At 39.7% G+C, this 21,753-nt stretch overlaps 1 protein-coding gene across 8 annotated transcripts in view; it reads left to right on the top strand.

Moving 5' to 3' along the window:
* Positions 1-14,014: 14,014 nt before the first annotated feature.
* The window catches only part of grin2bb (glutamate receptor, ionotropic, N-methyl D-aspartate 2B, genome duplicate b), a 111,873-nt gene continuing 104,134 nt past the window's right edge, over positions 14,015-21,753 (top strand). For 2 of the 8 annotated variants that reach the window (XM_055009866.1, XM_055009867.1), the window contains exons 1-3: positions 14,016-14,793; positions 20,327-20,689; positions 20,813-21,033. In XM_055009866.1, coding sequence (XP_054865841.1) covers positions 21,025-21,033 — 9 coding nt within the window. In that variant the 5' untranslated portion in view covers positions 14,016-14,793; positions 20,327-20,689; positions 20,813-21,024. Of the gene's footprint in view, positions 14,794-16,268; positions 16,284-20,326; positions 20,690-20,812; positions 21,034-21,753 lie in introns of all 8 variants that reach the window. The other 6 variants (XM_035957208.2, XM_035957209.2, XM_055009865.1 and 3 more) reach the window with 5 other exon arrangements.

Below are 21,753 nucleotides of genomic sequence, written 5' to 3' on the forward strand. Positions count from 1 at the left end.
CTCTGTTGCGGCTCCCTGTAGCTTTGGAAAATAAATAATCAGTATTTAATTCTGATTTCTTTTATTTTAGTTTGTTAGTTTTTAAATTGTAATTCTAAATTTGAAGATTATGGTGATCTTGTAACATCATAATAAAACGTTTTAATTTTTTGTCTGTCAAAACATGCGTCCCAACCGCCAATCTCCGACACTCGCCGGCGTGCGGGTATTCATTTGGAGTCCTGTTGATCTTCGGATCCCAGTGTTTCCTCTACATTCATTCAGGAGCGGCGGGCCACTATCCTAGCCGCCGCTCCATCAGATTTCTTTATTTATTTATTGTCGCAAACACACCACCGCCGCATGTCTCCGCCTTCACAGCAGAGTCCTGCATTGTGTCGGGTACTCGCGGGTACTAAGGCGAAGTACAGATAACTATCTTGCTCAGTATCTACTCTTTGGGGGGTTAATACGACGTTAATCACTCGCGAGAGCGCGGCTTTGAAAGTGACGTCACGTCAAGCATCAAGGCACCAGGTCAGAGAGTCAGAGGAGTGTCGGCTTGGAAAATAGAGCAGTGACTTACTGGAGAAAAATTATTAGCTTAAGATAATTCATAATAGATTTTACAAGTTAAATATTAAATATTGATGTCCAGCTAACGTTACGTAGCATATCGGTAGCTTCAGTTAATTGGGCCCGGTGCCAACTCAGTGTCGCTAACGTGAGTAAACTTTTGATAGCATTAAGCTAGTATCTACACCATAGACTGTATATAAAGATATATAAATCTAATTAATTAGAGGCTTTGTAATTAATTAATCACAATTGATAGCATCAAATAGCAATATTTGACAAAATCAGCAATGTTTTTCAATTCAAATAACTTTTGGTTGATAACTGAATTGATGAACAGACATACGTTAACTTAAACAACAAATATGTTTATTTCATTTCTATTTATTTTGCTCTCAGGTCTCATAGGAGGTGGTCGCACTTTTCTTCGCTCCGCAGCTATCTCTGTTCCTCCCCATACCCTCATGTTTCCCTGCTTGCTGCATTTCTTCGTCTCGTCTCGTCTGTCTGACTTGGAGCGATCGCTTGGCACTGGACCTTCGAAACACCGATCATGGAATTGATTAACTGGTCTCTCAACGCAATTGACAAGATTGTCGCCACAAAGAGCACAGGCCAAGGGGAGCCTACCTGCCCGGATGGGAGTTTCGCCTCTGGTTACGTGATCGACGCCTGGGGGAAGTGGAAGGGGATCATGTGCCTGGCACCCCTATCCGTGGAGGATGTGGAAGATGTTTATTTATTTATTTATTTATTTAAGATGGGACAGTGCATATTAATCAACATGAGTCAAGAAATGTCCACATGTAAATATGCCAGATTTAGCCTCGAGGGCTAATTTTCATCTGTAGTCCCAGGGCAGGTAGATGTTAAAATGACACAGGACAAGGCCACACAACAGAAAAGTTAAAAGGTTAAAAAGCAAAGACAGTGTAGACAGTAGATTGAAAAGAAAAAACTTACATGCAGATAGCAAAGATAAGACATAATCAAACAATACACAGACCTTAATAAAAAGTAATACTAATAATAGGAAAAAAAAAACACATAGGTATTAGTAACATTAGATTAATACACTACATGTGTTTATATATACGGATTTATGATGACAGGCCTGCTGATAATTGGCTTGTTCACTGGCCTGAGCTTCTGGAAAATCAGGAGGACCGCAGACAGAAACAACGTCCAAACTCTGCTGGTCTATGCAAACGAACGGATCACGGCTGCCGATGCTCGGTATGACAAACTCAATCATAAGATGAACAATTTGTTTGGTGTGACTGTTGATTTGAGTCGCAGATTGGAAGCCATCAGGGTGAGAATTGCTACAGCTGAGGTCTAAAATTGTTGAGAGCAGTAGGGAGAAGGTAAAATTACTCCTCTCCCGCCCAAACTTGAAGATAACTGATTACATTCTGGCGCCCCTGGAACAATAACAAACTCCTCTGGAAGTTTCATGGCCAAGAGATAGCTCTCGTACACCCCCCCCACCTTCCCAAGGACACCTGTTGACTTTTGGACCGGGCCAACCGAGGACGTCTCCATAGCAACCTTGCTGTGTTATCGCGCTCCCACCCTCGCGAACTGAGACACCGGAGGTCTGAGATGGAAGAAGATGGGCTACACGCATACACAAACATTCGGACTCATGAACTGAGGACTGAGCTAAACATTTGCACACACATTCCCATATCCCCCATCCCCCCCGCCTCCACAAGCTTCCCTCACCATACACAGGAGCCAGGAATCCGTGCACCTGCACAGGAACAGGCTAACTGTGCGCTGCTCCTCCCTCCACCACCCCACATCCTTATCCCAACTATCCTTGTCTAACGTCATGCTTTGCCTGTGTGCGGGTTTGTTTTTTTTTAGGTTCCTTCTCAAATTGAATTTCCCAACATTGGAGGTTTCATTTGGTACAACGAGCCTTTTTTTTCTTTTACCCTCTGCAATCCCTACCCAGATCCCTACATGTCCTTTTCTTTTTTTCCTCAAGAAAGGTGTGCGCAGCACTGCGCAGCAGCCTGAGCTGTCATTGGCAGGGCAGCTCAAATGTAATTTCGTTGTATATGAAAATGTGCAATGACAAATAAAGCATCTATCTATCAATCTATCTATCAATCAATCAATCAATCTATCTATCTATCTATCTATCTATCTATCTATCTATCTATCTATCTATCTATCTATCTATCTATCTATCTATCTATCTATCTATCTATCTATATCTATCTATCTATCTATCTATCTATCTATCCATCATTTATCTGCATTTTTCATCTGTCTACTACATTTACAGATTACTGCAAACTCAAAGTCCATTTATAGTGATTATATTCAATATTTTAAAGCTTTTTGTAAACTCGAGCACTTTCAGCGTCTCGAAAAGTGGTCTATTATGGGATGGCTACACCGTTTACCAGGGCTGTCATGGCTAACGTTAGCTCTGGTGCTAACAGCAACATATTTTGCACTGAGGTGATACCGTCGGCTTGAAGTGCTGCAATTATCAGAAAACTCTTTGTTGCATAATTTGCACACAACCAGGCTTTAATCCAAGCTGCCGCTGACAGTGCGTCCCGTGAATCTTCTTCAACAGACTTTAGGTTCCTAAGCACCACCTACCTGGCTAGAGTATTCACCAGTGTTACCGGTGTGCCAGAAATTGGGGAACTGAGAAAGGTGCGATTAAATGCATTTTAATCGTGTTATAATATGTGCTATTTTTAAAAATTAATTAATTAATCAAGATTAACAAGAGCATAGAGGTAAAAAGTGATCTATGCAGTGTTATTTTCATTTTAAATTTTGCGGCTCCCGGTGTTTTCTTTTCTGTGGGAAAGGGGTCCAAATGGCTCTTTGAGTGTTTAAGGTTGCAGACCCCTGTTCTATGGCCTTCCTGGTAGACTTTACATTGTAAAACTCTCTTTTCTAAGTGCAGCGGAGGCTTTAACATTGCAAGTGAAAACTGTCCATGTTTAGAGTTGGAAGTACTCAGTAAAGAGTTGTACAGGCGTCAGCTTTGTAACGCTGGTTGGGCGTAAAAATGCTTTTGGGGCGGCAAGGCAACACATTTTTGCTGCAGAACCGCACTTGGCCACTAGGACAAAAGGCAGCAAGGCTGAGTGGTGGTGTTGTACCGAAAAGTGATCCTCTGCCGAAAACGGATTTGTACACATCTAGAGCTGCGTGCATGGATCAAACAGTCATAGCACAAATACACAAAACTGCGTCTGTGGTGACAGCAGAGGTTTGTGTTTGTGAAGCTTTAACGTTTGTTGTAACTGAATAATTGTTACCAAAGAAATGTTTGCAGGAATAACCAGGCCTGACGTTTATTATTAGATGCAATGAGAAATTTATCAATAACTTTTTGACCATTAATTAATTGGTTTGAGTATTTTTTTGAGAGAAAAGTCAAAATTCTCTCATTCCACCTTTTTAAAATAGAATATACTATAGTTCCTTTAGTTGTTTATGACAGTAAACTGAATCTCATTGGGTTGTGGACTACACAGGTATGAAGATGTCATCTAGAGATTTGAGAAAGTCTGATTGTCATTTTTCACCATTTCCTGAGATATTACAAACCAAAGGATTGATAAATTGATCCAAAAACAATAATGAATGAAAGCAAGTCGTTTTGATGCACTGCCAACATTTCAGTCACAATGTAATTGCTACAGTCACTTTCTGGCAAGTGGAAAATAGCAGTAAATGAGTTGAACTGATCCTCTAAAGCTATTTCACCTGATTAAAAAAAATGTGATTTGGTTCATGTAGAACACAGAGGAGGTAAAATTATGCAGAGACATGAGGATAATTGCTTTTGTGTACTAAGATCAGCATTTGGCAGACAATCACTTTTTGGCACCAACAGTTGTTGCAACAGTAATTGTCCACAAAGCTAAAATCACTTTTCGGTCTGTTCCCAGAGACATTAGAGTTTACCTGTCAAGTCTACATGCACCTCCTGAACATGGAGTAGGTCTATGACTGTTTATTTAAGTGTTTTGTGTGCACATTTTAATTCTCCTCTATCCTGCTCAGCCTTGGATACAGTGGACCACAACGCCTTGATCAACCCTATGAAGAATATTATTGGCATTAGTGAAGCAGCTTTGGATTGGTTCATGTTCTACCAGTCAAACAGGTATTGTAATTCTCTGCTTTCAGATTCCTCCTCCTCTTCTGGGGTCCCCTTGGGTTTAGTTTTGGATCCCCTCCTGTTTACTACATACATGCTACCCTAAGTGATATATGTAAACAAGATACTGATTTTTGTTGCTATTAATTTTTGTGACTCTTTTATTATGACATTAAGTAATACTTGTAAACAGACCACAACCAAGCTGTTATTTTTGACTCTGGGTTGTCTTTTAATGCTTAAGTGATCAAAGTGGTGCACTTCTGCTTTTCTTAAGTGAGTCAGCTAATCAAGATTTGGCCATTCCTCTCTTCTGCACACTTAGAAAAGGTCATCCATGCTTTCATTTCCTCCAGACTTTACTATTGTAATGTTTTTTCATGCTGGCATTAGCAAGCTAAACATTAAAAGACTGCAGTTAATTCAAAATGCTGCTGCCAGGCCTTTAACAGGCTGAAGAAAAGTGACCATATTACCCTAAACCAAGCTGCCTTTCACTGATTACTGGTGAATTTTAAAATTGATTTTAAGATCTTAATGTTTTTAAAGCCTTTAATGTTGAGGTTCCCTTCTATATCTGTGATGTGCTGCCTGCCAGAGATCCCATGGCAGGGTGCTGCTAACAGTTCTATAGTCACTTCTGTTATTTCAATCTTTTCCTACGACAAACTTTTACTCTATGGCTTATTCTTGACTATTGTTGTAATTATTTGATTTATTTAGCCTTGAGATAGTTTCTGTTTTGGATCTTATTTACTTGGAATACAGATTTTTTTGTAAAGCACTTTGTAACTTAGCTTCTGAAAGGTGGTGTATAAAATATTGTTACATACTATTGGGAGTACCATATAGCAGAGGAAGAAGTTACACATTTCTTGACTGATTCAGACGGTTTCGTAGTTTAATGTTACTCACTTTTTCCTAAAGTAAGCATTTGCAAGACTCTTCACATTTACTTAAGAACCTGAACTGAGAGTCACATCACCATTAGGCTGGACTATTGCACGGATTGTGGTAGTCTTCAGTTCAGTACTTTGCAATGTCATCACATTAAAACAGTTTATATAAATATCCATCCATCATCTACACACCACTTAATCCTCGTTCAGGTCGCCGGGGGGCTGGAGTCTATCCCAGCTGACTTAAGGCAAAGGCAGGAGACCCCCTGGTCTGGTCACTAGTAATTAAAAGCAGGGCTACACATAGAGACAAACAACCAAGTACACTCACATTAACCTCAGCTTGTCTTTGGTAGGAAGCCGGGGTACCCCATGAAAACCCAAGCTGCACAGGGAGGATACGCGAACTCCATGTAGAAAAATCCCAGGCCCAGACCAGGATGCGAACCGGGGATCTTCTAGCTGTGAGGTGACAGTACTGGTGATTAGAGATCAGTGTCCATTTTGCTTCAAAAAGCTTTAAACTGGGCCGCAATTTTATGCTCACAACTGAGCTGCAGTACTCTCAGTCACCACAGAGGGGCGGCCTGCAGCCGACTTCAGGGGTCCGTTTCACAAAGCAGGTTTAGTGAAAACTCTTCAGTCTGTTAACCCTGAAATGAGGGAAACTCAGTTTCCTATCTCAGAGTAGATCAACTCAGAGTTCAGGGTTACACTCAGAGTTTGTTGAACCTCCTTTGTGAAACGGACCCCTGATTGCTGCTTTGACATAATAATAATAATCATCATCATCATCATCATCATCATCATAATAATAATAGTATGTTTAGGGTTTGTTACTATTAATTTTTGTTCACTTCATCACATTGCATTATTATATTCTAAAAAATAAATTGATTTAACTTTAACCCAGGTGATGAGAAATTGTCACCACTCAAAATCTTTTTGTGCACAGCTGGCTAAATGAAAGCCCATTTAACCAACACAATAGAAGTGACATTTTAAAATTAAATTAGGTTACAAAAGAAGATTGTTTGCATGCTGCATTTACATTTTTGTTGGTGTCAATGTTCCCTGTAATTTTTCATGAGTCTGAGCAAACACACAAACTCCCTGAGTGGTCCCTTGGACCACTGTGAGCAACATCAGACGTGTGCACTGTGGTCACACCAGCATCACATCCATTCAAGTTACATGGTTCATTAAAAGAATCAAATTACAGCATTTACATTTCTGTTAAAACACTTTGTCAACAGGAGCCAGTTGAAGGCTGCAGTGATTTTAGTGACACTACAATGTATAAGAGTGAAGTTATTGAATATTTGTCTCTCTTTACTGTTGCAGCGGTTTTGCAAATTGCAGACGGACCCTGTTCACTCCATAGACACCAATGTTATTCCTGTAGCTTGAAAGACAGCTACTTTTGATAAAACTGGGCTTGTAGCACATTGTCTGCCTTGCAACAATGGGAAAGAGGCACCGTTTATGTTTTGACAACCTATATCTAATGAGTTATTGATGCTGGAAGTCTGAATCTGTGAATATCTTTCCAACTTTACTGAACTTGGGGCCACTACCACCAAAGGAGTGATATATTTAATTTTGAAAAAAGCATTTAGCCATACTTAAAGATTTAAGTGCTTTATTAACACGGAACTAAAAATTTTGTATTGTTTTATTATCACAGGTTCTGTCTGAAAAGAGGTGGCATCATTTTAAACAGTGAAATCAAACTAACAAAATGTAATGACCAACCAGTGAGTAATACTGGATTCTGCAAAAACATAAACAACTTTTTAAAAAATCTAAATCTTATCTAAACACAGTTAATGTATTAACTTATTTTTGTGTGTATGCGTGTATTTATTGATTTATTTAGTACTGTTAACATATCAGAGTTCTGAGTGAATTTTTCTTAAGATAAGCAAAGGCCATTTATTGATTACATATAGGCCATTAAATGCTTATTAAAAACTAAAAAGCATTTTAAATAAAACAATTCAATTCAATTCAATTTTATTTATATAGCACCAATTACAGTCAAATTGTCTCGAGATGCTTTACAGAACCCATATACCTGACCCCCAGAGGAAGCCAAAAGGCGACAGTGGCAAAGAAAACACCCTTTTAACAGGGAAAAAAACCTCGAGCAGAACCCGGCTCTAATGTGGGGGGACCCATCTGCCTGCTGGCTGGGCGGGTTGACTTAGGCATTTATTGAGTCACTAAAATACTGTAGAGTACAGACCACATCAGCATGATTATAAGCATCCTCTGGTAAATTAACAACCAGATACTGATGTCTCTCACCATATGGATTTCAGGAGATGACTGGGGGATGATAAACTGTGACCTACTGGTTGGGTTCTCTCTGTTCTCATGTTTCTTACATGTTTGTCCCCTGACAGCCGGGTCCTAATGTTTTTTGAGCAACACACCATACTATGACGTTTTTACAATGATGGTTCTACTATGAAACCAGTTTGACATGTTCAGGTATTCTTTGTGTGAAAACTCAGAGATTTCAGGTATCAGAAGGTGGTTTTCAACTTTCTTTGTTAACTTTCTGCTTCAACTTTAAACTAAATTTCCTTCACTAACCCAGCCTTCTGGACTTCCAGTAAGCTGTGTTCCTATTGGCTGTCCAGGTGGCTGCTTGGTGTTATCAGGAACACCTGAGCAGCTCAGTGTCTTCCTGCTTTATTTAGCTGCAGACAAACATTTCCTCTGCTTCTCTCCACCAGTGAACTGGGTTTAGCTCCATTGCTTTAGTTTGTTCTTTAGGCGTTGGCTTGCAGCTTCCAGCAGTAAAATCGTCTTTAATGTGTTTCTTGGTGTGTTTTAGGGCTTTGTACTGGATAGTTGTCTTGGTAAATGAGGTTCTTTAGCCACAGTTAGCACATGGTCCTAATGTGTGCAGTGATTAGTGGATTTGGTGCAGCTGAGTTGTGTCTTTATCTTGGCTGTAGTGAGTCTTTAGAGGTTTTTGGTCAGACACATTCTGTATTCTTGTTTGAGAACCAACGTTGGTTGTCCAGAAGGTAAGAGTTCCTGTCCTGATTCTCTGTTCTCAGAGGTTCTCTGGTAGGCTGCAGGAGACTTTAGCGTTTGGGTTGTGCTACTTTGGGTTTTTGTACGTTTTCATTTGGACGACTATCTTGAGGCCCCTCCATGTGGTTTAGTGAGGTTTTCTGCAACAGTTCTACAAAGCAACCTGCAGCAGAAGAGCCTTTGAGAGTTTGTAGGAAGTTCTGGAGACCAGACTTTAGAGCAGCAGAAACATTTGTCAGCAGTTTGAGCAGGAGAAGGTGAGCTTCAGAGTGGAAATGAGACGGAAACCTTCTTGACCCATGTGGTGAGGTCCTGTACCAAGAGTTTGAGCAGGTTGTGAAGAGTCTGTAGTTCTTTGGTCTGAAAGCACAAGAAGAGTCGACTCATTAAAGGAGAAAACAGGAGATATTGTTGGTTCTTCTGTCGCTCTGCAGTTTCCTTCGACTGAATATCAAGTTTATATATTAAATTAAAGCTGCAAGCAGCGTTGGACGGGTCCTCGCATCCGTGCGGCCCGACTGGCCCACACATATCCACCAGGAGGCGCTGCACCTGACTGAGTAAAGTTTGAGGCAGATTGGAGCATGTACAGGCTACTTACAGAGCACTTCCTGTTTCATGGCGAGAAATCCAAAATGGCCGCCAAGTGGCAAAAAAGATGCTCTTTGCGCTCTTTGCGCTCTTTGCGCTCTTTGCGCTCTTTGCGCTCTTTGCGCTCTTTGCGCTCTTTGCGCTCTTTGCGCTCTTTGCGCTCTTTGCGCTCTTTGCGCTCTTTGCGCTCTTTGCGCTCTTTGCGCTCTTTGCGCTCTTTGCGCTCTTTGCGCTCTTTGCGCTCTTTGCGCTCTTTGCGCTCTTTGCGCTCTTTGCGCTCTTTGCCTTTTCCAGCAACTTCTTGGTTTTGCAGGAACCACCCTTCAACTCCAATCCACTGACACTTCACACCACAGACCACAACCTTTCCACTCCACTATCATCCTCCGCAAGGTTCCCAGTGGGGATTCGAACCGTGACCCTCCACATGACAGACACACAACCTATGTGTGAGCTATCTTTCACACAAGGTCCTTCATGGACTTTGTTGTAATGATGGTTGAAAGAGGTTGTCATACAGCCAAAGTATGTATATATTGTAAATAAAGCTGCTGTAACAATGTAAATTTCCCCTGGAGTGGGGAGAAATAAAGAACTTTATCTTATCTTTATCTTATCTTAAAAAGTGTCAAAAGAGCCCTGGGCTGGATTCGAACCAAAAACCTCCTGGATGAGAGGCAGATAACTTACCACTGCACTATCCTTCCTACTGGGTGTAACTGTTAGTTTTCGTAAATGACGGTACACAAAACTATTAAGGAGGTGAAGATAATAAAGGTACTAAGGTGGATTTCAACCGGGGACCTTCAACATGCCAGGCAAAAAACTTACCTCTACACCACCTGTCCTACAAGATGCTGCTCTAACTTTGCTTAAATGATGCTAGCAATTAGTACTGGAGCATCCAAAGGACACATAAAAAGTGTGAGTGGGGATTTGAACCATGGACCTTCAACATGTGAGGCACAGAACTTACCTCTGCACCACATTTCCTACAAGGTGTTGTTGTAAATTGGCTTAAATGATGGCATCAATCAGTACTGGAGCAATCAAAGGACAAATAAAAGGTGTGAGTGGAGATTTGAATCATGTGAGGTACAGAACTTACATTGTAGGTTTGTTTCTGAGACTGAATACACCCAATCTCATCTGATCTGCAAAGCTAAGCAGGGTTGGGCCTGGTTAGTATTTGGATGGGAGACTACCTGGGAATACCAGCTGCTGTAACCTTTTTACTTCTCCTCACAACCTGAACAAGACACTGCTGGTCATTCACTAGAGACAGCTATCAACTAAAACCTCTTGGTTTCTTTATTATACACTCTATGAGGTGGATAAGCTGCAGCTCATGCTGATTTATTGCTGGTTCTGGTTGGAGCCAAAGAACAAAGGCGTCACCTGTTGGAGCAGCTGATGTCCTGCAGCCTCTTCACCACAGAAAGCCTCTGACAGCTTCAATTCTTTACACTCTGACTGCAAGACACCAATCACATAGGAACATATACATGTGTGGAACAAAGAGCTGAACTGACACTCAACATGTGTTTGACCATTTATTGATAAAGACATTCAAACATGTCTAGAGATAGAACACCAACGCACGGTGTAAGAAAGGTCAGAACAGACTTCACCTGCTCAGGAAACTGAGGTCCTTCGGGGTGCAGGGAGCAATTCTGAGGACCTTTTATGGTTGTGTGGTGGTATCAGCCATCCTGTATGGAGTGGTCTGCTGGAGCAGCAGCATCACGGCTGCAGACAGGAAGAGACTAAAGAAACTGGTTAAGAAAGCAGGCTCTGTCCTGCTGAGGTTAATTGATTATTCTAAATTACCCGTAGGTGTGAATGTGAGAGTGCTTGTTTGTCTATATATATGTAGCCCTGCGACAGACTGGCGACCTGTCCAGGGTGTCCCCTGCCTTCGCCCGAGTCAGCTGGGATAGGCTCCAGCACCCCCCGCGACCCTAGTGAGGATTAAGCGGTGTATAGATAATGGATGGAATTAAATGTTTTGTCTTTTTAAAGGTTTAATAATCTAATTAAATGTTTTGTCTTTTTAAAGGTTTAATGATCCAATTAAATGTTTTGCATTTTTAAAAAACATTTAACATTCTTCTTGTTTAATTGTATTTTTTAAATGTTTAATTCTGGAAAATATTTTATCTGTAATTTTGAATATTTGTATTTTAAAAATTTTGTTTCATTTCATAATGACATGTATTGTATATTGCTGAATGATCTCATTCAATATTTTGTCTGTTTAATATAATTTAATGTAATTTAATGTTTAGCTCTATTAAACAGACAAAATATTGAATGAGATCATTCAGCAATATACAATACATGTCATTATGAAATGAAACAAAATTTTTAAAATACAAATATTCAAAATTACAGATAAAATATTTTCCAGAATTAAACATTTAAAAAATACAATTAAACAAGAAGAATGTTAAACGTTTTAAAAAATGCAAAACATTTAATTGGATCATTAAACCTTTAAAAAGATATAACATGGGTACTTGTATAGCTCAATGTGTTAAGCGGGTGATTCATATACAGGGGCTGGTCCTTGACTCAGTGGCTCGGGTTCGAGTCCCGCTCGCGACTCTTTGCTGCATGTCTTTTCCCCCGTTTCCTGTTTGTCTCTCACTACGCCTATCCAATAAAAAGCTAAAAAAGGCCAAAAAAAAAAAAAAAGACAAAACATTTAATTAAAAAATTAACAAGCCGATAAAACATTTAAAAAAACAATTAAATATTAAAAAGACAAAACATTTGGAAATCAAATCAGACATTAGAAAAGAATAAAAGCTGAGAAAAGAGCAACACTAAACGTTTAAGAAGAATCAAACTAAAGACAAAACATTTAAAAAGACACCAGTTAGACTTTAGAAGATCAAATTAAACAGAAGAGACAATAAAACGATCAAAAAGAGCAAAAACAGATAAAGTTCTTAAAGCGTTTTCTAGTCTGAAATGAAAACATCAAGTCGTTTCTTCAAACATTTCCTCTTTCTATGATCTTGGTTTGATTGTGGACAGATTTACTAAGAACTCATTTCAGAAAACTGCTTTCCAGATAAAGTCTACTAGTAGTTGAAGGCATTGATCAAACTAATGTTACCTTCTGATCTTCATAAACTTTACTGTTCAGTGAAGAGAATCAAAGATTGTTGAGGATTTCTAAAAAACCCGCAGGTGAAGGTCTGAGAAGAACTCAGATTGATGGTCTGAATGTGAAATCAAGACTCATGGTCACAAGTTTTAAGGCTTCTGTTAACCAGAAAGTTCAAACTAACAGAGAAGTACTGAGAAACTTTTAAAACTTCAGTCCTCAGACTGTCTGAAGGTTCAAACTAACAGAGAACCGCTCAAGAACTTTTAGGTTTTCAGTCCTCAGACTGTTTGAAGGTTCAAACTAAAAGAGAAGTACTCAGGAACTTAGAAGATTTCAGTCCTCAGACTGTGTGACGGTTCAAACTAACAGAGAACTACTGAGAAACTTAGAAGATTTCAGTCCTCAGACTGTCTGTCTCAATCGTACGACGCAGTGTGTAACTGTATGCAGCACAGTGAGACGGCATACTTGTTTCCGTTTTCACGTCGTCTACATCAACGGAATGCACTGAAACTTTGCCCACACTAGCTTAGCCTCGCCGTAGCACGCAGCTCAAAGGGGCGTGTCCTATCTACTCATTCATATCTATGAGAACAACGGTGGCTGCACATAAGGACGCCTGACGTTGATTAGCTGCGTAAATACCATTATATACAGTCTATGGTAAATACGTATGTGAATTGCATCATTGGCTGCAGCAGCCAGTCACCGGTCACTCAGTGACTCACACTGAAAAATAGCACAGAATGAATTGTTACGTGTTTATTTTATTTACAATTTAGGTTGGATTTTTTTTTTGTGCGCAGCGCAGATTTTCTGTGCGCGGAGACCGTGTCAGCAGTGCGCAATTGCGCACGCGCGCAGCTTAGAGGGAACAGTGGTTGGTGTATATGTAAAAGTCCTGCACTCCAGTCCTAAAATTAGAATGATTGTAATATTTTTTTGAATTCAACTACTGGTTGGACATAACAAAATAAAAAAGGAACGTGTCAGTTTGTGCTCTTGGACTAAATTAACAGGTCAAACAGGGAAACATTAATATAAAAACAATCATTTGCAGACCTTTGGAGAAGTATATCTTGACCAGCTACAGATGTACAATATTGCATACTGACTAATGCATCAGTATGAATAAGAACAACGTATAATAACTGATAAAGTATAATAGAATAACAAAGTCACAGGGGAATTAGTAGATAGATAGATAGATAGATAGATAGATAGATAGATAGATAGATAGATAGATAGATAGATAGATAGATAGATAGATAGATAGATAGATAGATAGAGCTTTGCAAATGATACTCATATACTACTTACTTTAATTTTAAATTCAGGTATTTTACTTGACCATGAATACTTCCACTCTCTCCCTCCACTGCCAAGCTACTAATCTCCAATTAAACCTCATATTTGCGCTTTTTAGTCTCAACTCTGAGCGCAATGCAACAACAGGGGGAGCCATTGCTTTCTTTAGTGAAGCACATTTCTTGACAATTGTTGCAGCAGCCCATCTTTACTGTAGCATCTTTCTAATTCACAATCCTACAGAGGGACCCACCTCCATATCTCTCTCTCTCTCAGTCTGTCTCTGCCTCTCTCTCTCTCTCTCTCTGTCTCTCTCTCTCTCTCTGCCTTGCTGTAGAGGACGGGGAGGAGAGCTAGTGAGTGCAGTTTGAGTTGTGCTTTGCGCTCAACGGCAGCCAGAGGTGTGTTCCGGCTCCACACTCTGTATCTCTGCGTTGCAGAACCCCAGCATGCAGCCAGCCTGAGTACCATGTCAGCTGTGTTGGCAAAGGGTTACAGCTCATCTGAAGGGAAGGTGGCATCTTGCTTTGAGGAGGACAGAAGATAAAAGAAGACTGACCAGTTGCAGAGAGAGGGGGGATATAACTGAAAGCCCCCCTCGCCTCACTAAACAGAGCAAAAACGGAAGGCTTTGGAGTATTCAATTTTTTCTTTCGTTTTATATTTTTCTTATTCCTCATCGCGGTGCTGGGAGGTGCTTCATCTTTTCATATAGTCTCTCTCTCCGTCATTTGCCTCCTCATCTATTTCTCCATCTACCTGGTGTATAATTTCTTATATTTATGAATGAGAGAAAGGAGAAAGGAGGGAGGAGTTCTGTTTTAATTTTTGTCCTTTTTTTCCTCCTCGCCACTCTTCCTTCCCTTTCGCCAAACCATATCATTCCTGTCAGTCCCTCCTTGTCATCTCATGTCTAAATGCTGTTTTCAGTTCATCATCCCCCATCCTACGCCTCTTTATGTCTCTAAAGTCTAATGTTATATGAACTTGGATGAATTTTCTTCAAAGACAACTAAAAAACTCCTCATGAATGACTTTTTTTCCCCCTTTTCCTTCTCTTTTGGTCCCTCCACACCCATTTTCTTTGCATCACACTCTTGCGGGATTCTTTAATGTTACTCTAGGTAGGTTAACTATTGTTTAGTGTCTGTCTATCTGTCTGTCTGTGTGTATTTGTGTGTGCTTTACGTATACATAAAACACACATTAACACACACATGCACTCGCACACTAAACTATGCCTAAAAGAAGAGTGTTCAGTGAGTCGATATTGGTCTGGTCTCGCACCGTTTTCCCATCCTTCTCCTCATCCGTCCTTCTCATCACAGCCAAGTGTGCCCATTTTTAATTGTTGTCTTTGAGAAACCTTTTATCTGTCCATGTCATGTCCCCCTTTTTCATTCAATAAAGACATCAATTTGTTTTGCAACTTGTAAAAAATTAAGTTTCGTCCTGAGAGAGAATGAGATCAATTTCCAGTCACACTAGTGTCATTTTAGTTATCGTTTTGGCCAAAAAATTGGCAAAGTTGGGGATATTTGCTCTAAAGTGAATGATATTCTCTTCATATTATTTATTGAGCTGCATTCAGAGTTTGGACTTTAATGGCCATCTCAAGTCATTGACAGTGCATCCCATTTCATGCTTGATTTGTGCTTACTTTCATTCTGCCAGTCTATCAGCAGCCATTGGTTCTTTTACCGCCTCCATCCCACACACACAGACACACTCAAGCACAGATATTTGTCAGAATTGAACCCTCCTGCTCCTGCATGTTTTCTCCCCTTTCTCACCCACTTCCAGCCATTTTCTTCTCCCCGAAGCTTTTTCCCCTCCGTGCACTTGTCTTCATTCTCATCCTCTATCAGGCAAGAGAGACCGGTTGCCATTAGTCAGATGTTGATCGGTGGATTAAGCGGGTAATGCCTCGCTGTGGCTCTGAGGTGTAATAGACAGCATGTGCAGGTTGTAGATAGAGACAGACCGATAGACAGATAAAAACAGATAGAACTCAGCATCCCATTTCATCCCAACCTTCTTCTATTTCCCCCGCCACATTTTCCTCCTCTCTTTCTGTTTTTGCTTGATGATTCGTCTCTACTTCTCACTGCCACACCTTTTTGAGAGCGCTGTTTTAAAGCATCACTGCTTGCCTATTCTTAATTAGCCCTTTTATATATATATATATATATATATATATATATATATATATATATATATATATATATATATATATATATATATATATATATATATATATATATATATATATATATATATATATATGTGTATGTATATACGCACACACACACACACGGGGACATTGTACCTGAAATTGCCTGTCTGCTCAACTGTAAGGTGAAAAATTATTCCCAGTAGCGTAGGCCCACACCAGCTACTTTAGTCTCCACGCCCACCTCCTTCTTATGGACCGATAAGGGGGCTTAACAAACCCCTTCTTTCTTGATTGTTCTGAAAGTGGGATGCCGTCATGAAGGAATATGAAGGACCACTCGTTTTGCTCTGTCTTTGCTTTTGTGTCTCAACTCTGCACCTCTGTAAAACATCTCCACTACAGTCTATAAATTATGTGTTACAGAAAAGAGTTAATTAGGTGAGTAGTGAATTAATCTGGCACTCACTTCTCTGCAAGTGAGTGTATGCACATGCATGAACAGAACGTGTGCGTGCCCTGACTGTGCGCGTGCAAGAGTCCAGCTGATCGAGCGAGAGTGCGCATGTGTTTTGTGTGTAGGTGTACATTTGAATGTCTGCATGACACTGACGGAAATGTGTTCTGCATGAACTTTCATCAGCAGGTTCTCCTTGAAGCATTCATTTTTTTTCTTTTCTATGTATATGTATATTTTTTCCGCTGCATTTGCTTGTACGGGTAAACCTTTTCTTCACTCTGCTGTGACTAATTGGTTGTTTATCAGGCCATGCCTTTGATCTTTACCCATTTCTTTATATATTTACTATTGTATCGCTATGAATTTCACACTTCTTTTTGTGATTATGCGCATAAGGGATGCTTCACTCAAGCGCTATCTCTAATTTATGGTAAAAAAAAAAAAAAAATGCCCGAAATACTGTTAATTTGGTCCAGTCTCTTTCCATACGCTTACATCAGTTGACTCAATTAGTCAAGTGAAGTGTGCAGGTGCATGCATCTACATCTATTCATTCTAGTCCTCTTCTGCTGCTTATTGTGCATATGAGTTGGTTGAGGTTTGTTAACCAGTGCCACGTTGATGTCCTCCTCCTTCTCCATTACATTCCTTCTTCTTGTTTCCTGCTCGCTGGATCTGCAACAGATCTCTGAAAAGCAATAAACTTCTGACTATCCAATCTGACTCATGCACAGGCTTTGCTGTATTAGACTCTTCAGCCTGACCTAAATTAGCGCACTATACAACATAGATGACATAATTGGCTGTATGTATTATAGGGCATCATATATTACCAAAGTAGTCCAATAATGTTAAAGGCTCAAATGTGAAGTCTGACTTTGAATTAAATTGTTGACTAATTAGCGAATCAACTGAAAACAATGCATTATTGTCTTAAAGCTGATTAAAATGCACCATTAGACAAAAACAGGAACAAAGTGAATTCATTCAGCACAAAACATTTTTAAATATATGCCAGTGTAGCGTGGCATCTTTCTCTTAAATATTCTCCATTAACAGAGCGAAGGACACCTTCCTCCAAAAGTTTCAAGTGCACATTGGGTGAACGTCTCCAAGCCCAAACAGTTTAAATGATTTAGGACAAGAATAGCGTGATGTTGCCACGCTGTGAGCACACAGGAGGTTAAATACAAAGACTTAAAAGGCCAAGCTCACCTCTTGGGTTTCTGTCTAATGAAGGATTTATGTTCCAAAGAAGTCAATAACGCTGCGTTAGTGTTGGTGAGCTCTTTAAAGTGATTCCCGCCAGTTTATTTCTAATTCAAAAGTCACTGTAGCCATGTAGAAGTTCATGAGGTGTCATTTCTTTGACTGTTCAAAAATAAATAAAGTAAAATGCATGTAAAAACACTGATCAAGAAAGGAATGCTGGTGTATCGTAGCAACTCAACAGATAAATAAGCCATGTTCAGTTGTTTTATGCAAATGGTATACTGTATTATGCTGCATGAGTCAAGCTATCTGTGTCACGGTAATGCTACTATGAGAGTCAGAGATAATTAGACTTTGAAGGAGTCAGAGAGAGAAAGATGGATTTTTGTAAATAAAATTTGTTGAATGAATAATTCATTACACTGCCAGACAGGATTAAAATTCTACACATGCAGATATCCTCTGACAGTTTTCCTTAGGCTAAACTGTGTATACATATGCGACTTCCTCCAAATACAGATAAACACACACATGTTCCCTGCAACAGACATGCCCCTGTGAGCACATACGTACAAAAATGAGACCTTGTTTGATCGATGAAAGACTTAAAAGATGAAAAATTAGATGGCACATAAACCACTAAAGCTCCAACGCACAATGATTGTCATTATTGATTAATCTTTCCATTATTTCCTTGATTAAGTAATTGTTTGGCCTATAAAATGTCAAGAAATAGGCAAATACATCTATCACAGTATCCCAGAATAAAAAGTGACATTAATAAATGTTGTGTTTTTTTTGACAGTCCAAAATCCAATGATATTCATCTGTCTACCTTGAAAATTGCATTTGAGAAGAAGGAACCAGAGATTTTATTTTTTATTTTTTCCATTTTGGCTTTAAAATCTTTCTCCTTCCTTCCTACCTCTGTTTGATTATGCAATCTATTGATACTTTGGCAGCATCAAATGTAGAGTGAATCAACACAAGTAACACTCATTTTTGAATTCTGGCGCAGAGTTTTCTTGTAAGCAAACAAAGGCAGGTGCGATCGCAATACCTTTTAATCCAGGACACCAACGGATGCCGTTAATTCATTTATTCACAAATTTGATGAATTATTTGATGCATATTTTTCAGTTAAGTCAAAAAAGTATCGACTAGTTTGCTAACTGGTACGAACCGAACAACGAAACTAACAACTTTTTGAAAACAAAGAGTTATCCGTACGCATCCATTGAGACACGTTATCTAAATGATTCTGAGACAGCTCATACACTGTGTCAAGAAAATCCACTAGCTCAACTTTGGACTGCTAGAATAAAACACAATAATACTTCCTGAACCTGCTGCAGCTACATTGTACTCTGATAGCTCCTCTTAATTTTCCTAGATAAACGTTTCATGCCTCTAGCGGTGTCTGTTGTTATCCATCCCCACTGTTTTGAAAAAGTAGGCTAAATAATGCCGTCGCATCCAACTAGTCCTTCTGCTGTTTCTGCTGTTACAGTTACAAATCTTGCATATTTCTTTTAGCTTTTACACTCAACTGCTGTGTGGTTTATAATATCCAGCTGTTTTACACTCCACCAAAGTTCTCCCCTCTAATGGATTTTGGCAGAGAGATTTTGTTGATTTAGTCCAAAATCCTGAATCTTTGATCCTCACACTCGTGTTTGTCAGTGAGGACAAGTATCCCTACACTACTACTGACTGATGCTGCTTGGGGCAGTAAAATAATATCAGTTTTGGATGCTGATTGGCTCAGTTTACGCGAGTACATGCATATCTTCTGCTAGATTTACTGCACTGCTGTCACCCCTTGAAGATGTCTTTAGACCCAAAGAACAAACAGCAAAACACAATAATAATAACTTACATTGCATATATTACACACTATTGATGTTGCAAAAACAATCTAATATAAAAAGTTGTGTTTTTAGGTATCTTAAATCCACTATTTTCTACATCCATGTTTACTAGCAGTATTCACTGACTTTGTTGGTGCGTTGCTGCATCTCTTTATGCTACCTCCTGGTGTGCAGACACATGATAAGCAAAATAAGAACTCGCTTGTGTAAAATCAGCTCCAAATCTAAATCTAGTGCTACTAGAAGTCAAAACCTCCACGGGGGGAACCTTGGAGTAGATCATCCCATGTGTGAAACCTAGTAAGAGGATTCATTTAAAGGTTAAATCCTACAACAAAAATGCTCAAGTACCACACAGTGTAATCAGATACCAATGCAAGATAACTGATTATAGATAAAAATGAAGAGAGGTGGACCTAAAGTGCTCTTATGTTGTGATATAGATATTTTGTCTTGTGCGAAAGCAAAGATACATTAGCTAGAGTTGTTGAAGTACCTGAAAAAGGTGTCGCAGTGAGGCAGAGATTATGTCTGTTTATTGAATTGCAACAAGTGGCCGAATGCAACCAGACATTTTAAATAATAGATGCCTTTACATAAATGCTCAGATGACTAATACATATGGTCTCATGTCACATCCTTTGAATTTACATATCAGGATGTCACCCACGAAGGCTCTGTGACCCATTTTGTCTCAATGACACAGGATCAGGATAAAACACAAGCACTGTGGGCGTCTTCTATGAAAATAAAAAACTCAACAGCAGTCAGATTGCAGTGAAAGGGGGCATGTAGACACAGCATCTTTACCGAGTTAAGCTGTGACCTCAGAGGCAGCTGATTTGTGCACACAGTGGCATCCAGCCTTCACCAACAAACACTTCCATCCTCAGCCGTCCTCAGCCATCTGACTCTTCTTCTTCTCTTTTTCTGCCGTTCAGACTGAGGAGAAGATCGAAGAGCGGAGAGCCGGCAAGCCGTTGATCATGACTGGCTAAATTAAGCAAAGGCACAGAGTGAAAGAAAGCCAAAGAAGAAGGAAGGGAGGAAAGAAGACGAAGATAAAGAAAAAGAAGAGGAGTACGCACACACACACACTGCTGCTCATCTCCTCATCTCCACGGCAACGGTGTTCACACATTTGTAGACTTCTGGAAGGAGACCTCGGCGAAGCTGCACCACCAGCTTTGGAGGAGAAAGAAAGACAGTCGGATGGAAAGAGGCGAATGAAAGATCGTCCCCTCACCACTCTCCATTTGTCATCTTTCTGTTATCGAGGTCAACGCTGGCCTTTTAAGTTGATGGTCAGTTCTTTAAGATTCTTCTAATATCTAAGTCAAAAGCATATTTCAACCAGTTTGGATCTGGTTATTGGCAGATCATATCTTCTTCTTCCTTTTACATCCTCAACCTTCCCGCTCCACCAGCACTGACACCGGCCCAGCTTCAACCCCTCTACGTTCCTCTTCCAGCCCGAATCCACCTCATCCCCCAAACTGTTAGACCCTTTACTCCAGTCTTCTGTGCGTGACTTCATCTGCCTACCATCCCTTCATCCGAGGCTATGAGAGGAGGAGTTGAATCCCAGATCACTCCATCATGCCAGTTCTGAAGAGTAGAGAGGAGATCCGGGCTGGCAATGTTCAAGGTAGGCCGTGGATTTTACTAACTCACTTGTATGTATGTGTCCGTGAGCATTTCCTAAAACTTTCTTTTTACGTTCTGAGGTGAATTTTTTGTGTCAAACGTCTTGTATCATCACTTGGGCCATCACTGTCATTATATCAATCAATTTCATCTGTAAACTAGTGAAAAGTGTCTTTCACAGTTGTACCAATTTAATTGTGACAACTTCAAAAGTCTTGTTTTGTTCGAAGATAAGTACATGACCTCAAAAAATATGTTATTTAAAATGACACTAAACAGCCAAAAGCAGCAACTTCTCTCATTTGAGAAGCTGATAATTAACCTGCAATTCATTATAGAATGATATTTTCCTCCCAATTTCAGAATCATTTCAGCTCTGGGCTTATGTGTATCATAGCATCTAAAAATGTCCAGTGTTGAGTCACCACTATAACTGTTACTGTGAGTGTTTTGTTTCCTCTGTCATGCATTAATTCAGCCCTAATTTAACCACATAAATCGTCCTCACCCATGATAATTTTGAGTCACGTAAACTACGAGAGGAGGTGGAAGTAATGACTCTACAGATGTTTTGTGTTTGATATTAGATAAAAATAACAATTTTTTGTAATGTGTGGTGACACATCTGGTGCTTCTTGGAGTAATAGCCTCAAGGCATTGCTTTATAGTTTGTTTTGGTCAAATTAGAGAGTCACTGGGCTTTATTTTTCATAAAACATGG

Source organism: Amphiprion ocellaris, chromosome 4, assembly GCF_022539595.1.
Source record: "Amphiprion ocellaris isolate individual 3 ecotype Okinawa chromosome 4, ASM2253959v1, whole genome shotgun sequence".
Lineage (NCBI taxonomy): Eukaryota > Metazoa > Chordata > Actinopteri > Pomacentridae > Amphiprion > Amphiprion ocellaris.